Genomic DNA, 9,876 nt, shown 5'->3' on the forward strand with positions numbered 1-9,876 from the left:
ACGAACTGGAGACAACCCTTTTGGCATCTTTTGTCTTTTAAACTAGTAAATGGTAGACTGATTTTTGTTATGTGGAAGGACAGTTAAAGACTTGATTTGAATATTATGTTTGAGTGTATAAACATATAGTTTTGTCATCATAAACACAGTTCGGACGGTGTATTTGTTACAAAATAACACTGGAGCATGAAATTCCAACGTTTCCATAACAAAACCTAGGTACCGAGACTACCATAACAACCACTACCATGGGGATCTTAAGAATGATAAACTAAAATCCATTGTAATATACACGTATTACAAACTATAATACGTAGTTTTTTATAGATTAATCTTTTATCTGATTGTTCCACGTAATATATAAAAAAATATACCAAACATTCTAGTATAAAACGTTTAATGATTTCCATTGCGTGTAAACTAGTCATGTAAAGGTAATTAATCAAAATTACTTGATCTGTGTAGTTTTGAGGAGATTTTAGTATTCTTTGTGGAAGAGAGGGGCCGTGCTTAAAAAGAAGTCTCGCAGATAGTAGCAGCGACCACAGAATTAAAATGTTGAATTAAAATTACAATTATTTTTAATTCTGTGGTCGTTGAATAGGAATTATGTTGAAATTAAGTATAACACATTTGAAAAGATATTTCACAAACACAAGTAAACCTCTTGAAAAACACGAACTTAGGGAGCAGTTAGATGAATAGTGACGACAACATAATATTCTGTGAAATATATCACAATTGCAAGGCATTTTCAAGGAGAAGGGGTGCCACTATTGGAATTTGCCCTATTCAAATGAAGGTCTTGTAAATGATAAATAGTCGATATATGTACATATAATACTCACAAATAAAGTAGCTTAGACTCTTGCGAACTTATCCAAACATCGTTCAAACTACAGTGAACCTCGATAACAAGTCTCATGAGCGTTATTAAATAAGACTTGTTATCAAGGTTGACTTCTTATCGAGGTTTGCAACTAATACGATAAGGGGTAATATGATAAGGGGGTAAGGGAGACAAAGTCAAGGGGATTTTATAATGACCCTCATTATCAAGGGAGACTTGCTATTGAGGTTTCCCTGGAATTAGTTTTACTCTAAATCTCATATTATTGCAAGTATTATGTAGTAATCATCATAGGAGTCTTGTTATTGAGGTTCTACTGTACTTACGTGCAATTCTTTAAGTACTTTTCTTTATTCCCAAAACTCTCGTACACTTTGATATTTTTCCTTTCGGTCTACATCTTTTCCTTTCCTTTTCTCATTGGGGTGCAGCACCTTACATATTACAATATCACACCTTTTAAAAATTAAATAAAAACAATTAAATCCCAACAATATGATACAAAAATCTTTCAAACCACTGTGTGCAACTCGGTACCGACAATAGATTAACCAAACTGTATACTGTAGCCAGTAATTATCTAGTATTGAGCTAGTGACTAGTGAATGAAGCGGTGTTGTCACGGTAGAAAGGGAGTGCTGAAACCAGGCAGTGCGTGGTATATATACAGCTGTCACTCAACGTCTCAACACTACTGCTGCACCGACCATCATCAGGCCACAGACATGATCAAGGCAACACAGGTAAGTAGATATACTGGTGTTTAAATATATGAGGCAATATATTTTTGAGTAAATAATAGGCCTATAAATAATAAATTGGATTTAAATTTTTGGAAAGGGTTTGGATTTTATTATTAGGTGTTTAATCATTTAACGCAGCTTCCGTTGTGATTTTTAAATGATAGTGTATATTGGTTTTACACAACTACGTTAATTTACATTAATTACGTTAATTTTTATAGTTACCATTTAAGTAGGTTTTTACGTCAATAGCTTGAGTTGGTTCGATTACAAAAATTAATTCTGTTCAGTTGAAATATAGATTTAATTTCATTTACTATGTAATAAAACTGTTAAAATAAAATATTTATTTTTTTTTAATTATTAATTTGTTTTTATTTAATTATTTTTTTTTATTTATAGAAAAATATTTTTTTATTATTTTACAATTTAAAATGTTCCCTAAATTGTAATAACTGTACATTCTAGACTCTTTAAGGAGTTTTCCTCTCATCGCTTATAATAAAAAAAACTACATAAATAAAATTAATACCTAGTAAATGTCTTAGTATTCCTACCAATATAACCGAAAAGATGTTTAAAAGACGTATAGATTTTCTATAATACTTAGTATGAATAATATTAACTTTTCAGCTAACGTTTTAAAACATTTATTTTGGCGAACGAAAAAGATTACTCTTACAGTTTGTTATTGTATGCATATATTTATCTAATTATACAGTTCCATTTACCTATAAATATAAATAACATTGTTTCAAGTAAAGCTTTGTTAAAAACTTCGTCATGTTTTAGAAAGTCTAATAGCTTGTTTCTTTTTAATAAGTGAAAGTGAAGCATTTGTATTAATGGTATTAAAGTAAATAAATTAATAATTTGTATTAAGCAATTTATATTAATAGCTACTATAACGGGTTTGCGTGTTGTAAAAATCACTAGACACCAGTCCATAATGTTCGAACTAATCTTCCCATGTATCAATACGTCATTGTTTACTACCAGCGTGTAATTCTACTTCAGCTGGGCCATTTTCTGCCAAAGCAGATACAATCTGTCCGACAGTCTGTCAATAAATAGCATAACTTTTAAAAACAAATATTTGTATATTGTTGTATTGTTTTGGCTCTAGGTATTAACATTGCACCCTAGACGTTGTAAAACAGACGGGAACATATTTAAAATAGAGTATTAGATGGTAAAAGTATGTATTTCATTCAAATCACATACTAACACAACCTTTTGATGATCCGCTATGTTTCAATCAAACAGCCGTTTTTGTTTGTTTATAACTATGTGACTGCCTATCTATTACTTTAACATTATGTACCGAGTATTGAGACTTTCTTGTTGACGTTTTTCTTCTTTTTTTTGCTAGTAAGATCTACAAAGGAAACATACACTCTAAAGATGTAAACGAAGTCATTGGAGCTGCTCAATATTCGGTTTGGCTATATGACTGTTTTAACTACACCCACTAAAAGAGTAAAATTGTGTCATAAACTATAAAAGTATAATTTTCACCTGTACAGTATGTTACCCCGTAATACAGTAAATTTTACTAAAAAAACACGACAAGTGTATATCACGGCTCCTAGCCTAGAAATATCGGCTCACAGTTCTTGATTACATTGTAGTTCAATGCACTAAAAACTACTTTGCACTCTCCCAGCCCCTTGATTTCTTTTGTGACGATTCGTATACATTATGCATACATGGTGAATGTAACCTGTTGCACATTAAACTGTTGTGACGAACCATGTCATAATTAATAAAAAAATGCAAACTGGGTACTGCATAAAAATCATGTTTGTTATGAAGATTTCTACTAACTATGACATGAGTAATTATTTAATGGATACACATAAAGCGAGCGCTGTGTCGCAAGCACGGGACCAGTAGACCGGCAAATTGTGCACATATTGTCCTGCAGTGGCTGCCTTTCTAGCAATACCGACCACAAAAGAGTTATTAGTCTAGTCACTATGAGCTGTTGGCAAGTGAAGGTTGTATCATTTGTGAAGTTTTTATACAACAGCTATTATCCATTCTTAAAAATCATGTCACAACCCTCGTTACGAAAGAGTTGCAAGTATCCTATAAGTTATTATAGAATTTTTAAATTAAACCTCAGTAGCATTTAACCGTCGTATTTATGAATGTAAATACTATAAACTAGATATCAGAAACACTGATTCTTCCATAATTTGCCGATTTCGTATGGTCAAGTGCCATCGGATAAATTATTTCCTCTCCAAGTGTGGGTAAGGCTAGCTCAAACAGATGCTTAGTTTTAACATCGACTTTTGCATTTTATAGGGCTCAAAACTTTAGTCGTACCAAATACTGCAATACCCTTTCATGTTTCATAGATTAGCCTATGCTTTGTTTAAGAAAATCATTAGGTAAATGAAACACCTAATTCTCTAATTCAGAATCAGTTGAAGTTGTTATTGTAGATTTATACAATAAAGAATTATTTACTACTCAATAAATCATTAAAACTAAAATAGCCTGAGCCACAGAGAAGCCTAGACTAATTAAATATTTCGTCTCTTGTTTACTATATGACTGTAATTAACAAACTTTTAAGCAATCTCTTCCATGGGGCGCACTCCACATTGGCCTGTACCCAGAGACGTTTCTCAAAATTTCTCAAATTTCTCAAAATCTGCAACGCCTCGAGGGATGAAGTAGCTTCTTAGCGTTCTTAGACTAATGTTAGCCAAACTGACTGTAGAGATGCTGTAGTTTATTAGGCAAGGCTACCCAATTAATCATGTTCCCGGTCGGTTAGTCAGTTATGCTTCACCGCGCGGCTACGAAATTTGTCATGACTGTCGAAAGCTCCCCCTTCCTTCGGCTTCTATTGGTTATTGAAACGCCTAAGTGGGTGTTTCTGGTGTTCCATGCTCTACTTCTGGTGGCATTTCAAACCTTACGTTCATGGGGTTTTGTTTGGTATTCTGTAGCTTGTCGTGTTATAACTTTAGAATGGATTCGTAGCGATTTCACCTGTTGTCGGTAGACCTATGTTATACTGAATTCCTCTCCTTCCGTTCAAGAATTAGGGGCCTTATCCAACCTCACAAAATTTATCCTTCTATGTTTTTCCACCCAATTATTACTCTTGAGGTTGTAATTGAATAAAATAGTTTTGTACTATAAAGGCAAGTACTTACAGTTTAAGAAATTATATAACATTTAAATTCAAAGTAGAAAGAGTAGTGCTTCATGAAAAAATTACACTCAGACTCACTCCCAAGATAAACAAAAATACGCCCATTTTCATGTAAGCTGGGTAGCTGAGTGGCTATAGTACCGGTACTCGCCTGGTAATCAAAAGGTCGCCGGTATGATCGTGAGAAGAGTCGCTTTTTGATGGTTCAAAACTGACCTTCATCATAGATAAAGTAATATTCTTTTACACATACTATACATAGCATGATGTTCTTTCTATTATTGAAACCATTGATTGGAAAATGTAATTTAATTTCTTTAAAATACAAAGAGCACAACCCGAACTGATTTCTTCATCATATTGCATGGAGTGCGGTATTTGCAACGTAACATGTGAACATACTGTTTTCTCGGGGAACTTAAACGGTCTTTGTTGACCATGACTTGCCAGAATGAAGGCAGGGAAACATCATTGCACGTAACGCATTGCGTAACGCATGTAACACATGTAAAGCCCTAGCATACAGTCCTGCATTTGATTTTAAGTGATGTAGGGCTAAATAATCAACTCGTTAATTTGATTCATTTATTTTTTTCCAACGGTACATACCAATTTACGTAATACTGTTACAAGTTGTTTGACAAAAATAATTGATAAAAGAACAATTTACAGTAATTAAGCATAACAAAACAATAAATAATACATAAAATTTTGGGAATTGGAAAAATCTAGACGTTCTAGCCATTTGTTAAAAGAAGATGTAATCACTTTATTAATTTGATGAATAAAGTAAAGATTACTTGCTGCAGCTTAGGTAAGAAATGTGATGTTTATTTATTTACTTAACTTGCTGTAACCCGCGGGCTTTGCCCCGTTTAACTTCTTAATTTTCAAGATGATCTAGTTTGCATGGCTCAATCACGTCCTGGTTGAAGTCAAAGTCAAAGTCAAAGTCAAAGTATTTTTTATTTCCAAATTTTTACAAATTTGAATGAAATATAAAACAATTTCTTAGCATGTATCTTAAAAATACAAACTTGTTTTTTGATGATAAGAAACCTACATAGACACATACTTAATTGCTCACTAAACACAATGAAAATTTAAATCTTACCTACAAATTAGTCTATATGGAAATAAAATACTAACGTGCTAGGAAAGAATTTCCTGCTCGCACGTAGGAGTTACAAGTCTGAATACAAAGTGATTAAAATAAAATATTAGCTAACATGAAATGACAATATAAATTAATGGCCCATCTTGACAAATTTATATACAATTCCTGTTTATAGAAAAATAGGACATAAAAATTAACAAAGGTCTTGAGATTTAACAAAAAATCTTATTGAACAGATGGTTGAACATAATTTTTAATATATAACCACAGAATCTCTTCCTTAAATTAAGTGATACTACAAATTATCCTCGATAAATTACTGAAAATTTTATCGATAACTTGATTTATTTGACAGTGAGAAAGATTGGAAAATTCATTATTGCATTATCAAAAATAGTTTATGGAAATTGTCTGTCGACATACTCAATAAGTATGTTTTTAATGATTTCTTTAAGGAATGGTCTGAATTTATATTTAAAATACTTTTACGAATAATATTAAGAAATTTAGGACCCAGGTAAGCGAAGGTCTTTTGGAAAAAAGAAGTATTAGGTTTTGGAAGTTTTACATTAAGAGCATAAAGAGGGAGTACGTTTTAATCTTTAGCTATGCTATCCCATTTTTCTTATGTAATTAATTGGATTAATGCTCCTTTGCAAGAATTCGTACATACATTTTGGATAATATGGAGTCTCGATAGAATCATCTTGTCTAGTTTAGTGAAGATTCAACCAGTTCTGTATTTGATCTCAATCATTTCTCCAGGTATTGCTGCTTCTGGCTATGGTAGTCTGCCTGACCACTGCACTACCCGCCCCAGGACATTACGGTGGGGGTGGCTACGGTGGGGGCGGCTACGGTGGAGGCGGTCATGGCCACGGACACGCCACATCGTACCACAACTACAACCTGCACAGCTACCATCCTGTCAAGGTATGTAATAATATAGGTGTAGAATATTTTTTAATTTACTGCGGAGCAGTTAGACGAATATTGACGACAAGATAATATTCAGTGAAATATATCACCATTGCATGGTCTTTTCAAGAAAAAGAGGCGCCCCTCTTTTTCTTGAAAATTTCGTAAACTATGGAACCCACGTTTGAAATTTTAAACTATTAAAATTTGCCCTATACAGATGAAGGTCAAGTAAATAATAAATATTACATATATATATACATATAATAGTCACAAATAAAATAGCTTATACTTCGTAAGGGAACAAACCTGGTAGAGTGCAGGACCTCGGTCCCTGAGGTCCCGGGTTCAATTCCGCCAAATCACCAATTGATTTTATCTAAGGGATAATGACGCAACCCTGAAGTAATGTTAAAAATCGATCCCAAGCTTGAACCAAGCGCCATAGAACAAAAATGGGACAAACCTAACATGTTCTAACCTGGGTTCCTTCCCATCATCGTGCACATTCAGCTGTGGCTGCCGTAGTCCTTAGGATTTCTACACGAAAATTCATGATGAAACTATTATGTTATTTATTTGTGTAAAATTAATTATGGGAGCATGAGAGTTGATAGTCCCTACAATGGTTTTTATGGAAGTTATTTAGGAGATAAAGGATTCAATAGCATGATAGAAATCTGGATAATGTAGACTTCTATGGAGACTATCCACCAAAAATACCAAGAACAAGAAAAAACTACGAGAAATAACATTATAAATATATTTAACGCTTTTGCACATCAACGGTTGCTGTTTGTATGGAGTGGGTGTGCACTTTTAGTAGCCTACTTACTAGACATCTACAAAAATCATTGTTCTTCATTGTGGATGACCTATATTGTGGTTAAGAGGTTTATTTGAACTAAAAGTTATCACACATGTACTATACTATTCACTATTACTTTTTGCTCCTCAGGTGCATGTAGGAGGTCACGGTCATGACGGTGGTGGTCATTACTGATCTTCTCACATCTTTGACATCATACATCAACCATCAACAATCGACCGTTAATCATCCTCGACATCCTTACAGAAATATCGGCCTCTGTCTCCTCTTAATATATTACTGTTTTATTAAAGCTTTTTGTTACAAGCTGCGTTCTGTAACCACCTAATGTCCTTAAACTTCTTCTGAAGTGTACAGTTGATCTTTAAAAGTACTACCAAAATGTATTTATTCATTATTTAGGTTTGTTATTGAGAAGGAAAAAGATTACTTGCAATATTTTCAGTTACACTATAACTAAAGTTATAATTCTCATTCTTAGAAAAAAATATTGCTGGAAATTTATTGATGTGCACAGGCGATCTTCAAGTTGCTTAATAGAGGATATAATTTATAATCAAAATATATAGACGTTCTAGTAGTATAATGTGTTAATGTTTCCTCCATAGCAACTGTTTTACATTAGTGTATCATTGAGATTACCTAAAAATGTTGTTTACAGTGTCTTTAGTAGCCTCTCATTTCCAGGCCACAAATTAATATGTTGCTTTTCCTAACAAAAATAATTACTAGTTGACATTTTAGTATTTCATTTTTATGTGTGTTAACTTATCAATATATAGCATGCTCTTTAACTCACATTTACCATTCATGAAAATATAGTAAATTATACAGAAATTATTTCAACATAATTACATTTAACATACTAGGTTATATCAATTTACACATAAATCATAATTTTTGAAGACAATTAATTACTACATTGTAATTTTTATAGATTATATGTGGTTATAGCTGATTAATAACACTAATAATCACCAGTATTTCTGTTGATAAAAATGGATCACTATTCAAGGTTATCAGCATTTATCGCATTGCGATATAAAATAAAGATTACTCCTCCCTTGGAAATACATTTATTATTCAAATGAACTCAAATAGAGAAGCTTTGATCTGATCATGATTGGGTATATTTAGGCGAACCCTGGACATTTTTGACAGTCATTGTTGAAAGAATAGAGGTGGTCGAGCTTTAATTTCAATAGAGACAAATTCAAACACTCACTTGCTTATATCTAAAGAATGTATTATGATTAATAAAGAGAGTAAACACTCTTTAAAACACCAGTTGTTTTATAAACTTTGTAAACAGGAAATATTTGTATCCAGAACTAAATACTTCAGTCAATATCACGTATGATTATGACTGTTCTAAAGAACCAAATTTTGTTTTAGGTTAATTTCCCTGTGTCAACATTTGTAAGAAATAATGGTATTTCAGTCTATTCCTGCTCGCATGCTGGCAACGTTGTGTCTCCGGGACGGGCATATCTCTGTAAAAAAGTATTTATTTCGTATTCGTATGTCGTGTGTCGTTGAATGTGTGTTTGCCTTTTAAAATCCATCGAAGCTAATCAATCAGATTCGATCTATTTATTTGCTGAAATGAAGTGTCTGACGATGGCATATAACCAAAACATGTAACACTATTGATACTTTTGGAACTGTATGACAGGTAATAAGAACACATATAATCATTATTGCAGTTCCGGGGATATCACAACGAATTATAAATAAAAAGGAAGAAAATTTTCTGTATTTCTTTTTGTACATTTCGCATTAAAAAAACGCACTAACAAAGCATTTTCGTCGTCTGTTTGGTGCGCACTCTGCAAATAATTATGAACGTAACATAGGTTTTTACATCCTTTAGCACTTATTTATCTGAAAATGATGTTTGTATACAATGTAGTTTTATTTTAATTTGTCTCTTAAATTTATGAAAGACCCTCTGAGGGGATATGCATGAATATAGTCTGCATAGTAGTGCCACACTGGCGCGATCCGCAACATAGATACACTCAGATATCAGTAACAACAACTAAACGAGCAGAAGGCGTTGTTTAAACATAATACACGATTGTTGTTTCTCAAAAAAAAAAAAAAAAAAAAAACAGTCGTGTAGAGAAATCTTTAGCAGTACAACATTCTAACATTTCCTTCTCTGTACATATTGGAGACACTGGCGTTAGTTAAAAAGAATCTTGACATGTTTGATGTTGCTTCCAGTGACAGTTACTTCAC

At 32.7% G+C, this 9,876-nt stretch overlaps 1 protein-coding gene across 1 annotated transcript; it reads left to right on the plus strand.

Moving 5' to 3' along the window:
* Positions 1–1,547: 1,547 nt before the first annotated feature.
* LOC128988116 (ctenidin-1-like) lies at positions 1,548–7,938 on the plus strand. The gene is made up of 3 exons (XM_054409329.1): positions 1,548–1,593; positions 6,651–6,818; positions 7,762–7,938. The coding sequence occupies exons 1-3, from the start codon at positions 1,576–1,578 to the stop codon at positions 7,804–7,806; spliced, it is 231 nt and encodes a 76-aa protein (XP_054265304.1). The 5' UTR covers positions 1,548–1,575; the 3' UTR covers positions 7,807–7,938.
* The last annotated feature ends 1,938 nt before the right edge of the window (positions 7,939–9,876 follow it).

Source organism: Macrosteles quadrilineatus, unplaced genomic scaffold (genome assembly GCF_028750875.1).
Source record: "Macrosteles quadrilineatus isolate MER2022 unplaced genomic scaffold, UCM_ALF_1.0 Scaffold_2__2_contigs__length_208266976, whole genome shotgun sequence".
Classification (NCBI taxonomy): Eukaryota; Metazoa; Arthropoda; class Insecta; order Hemiptera; family Cicadellidae; genus Macrosteles; species Macrosteles quadrilineatus.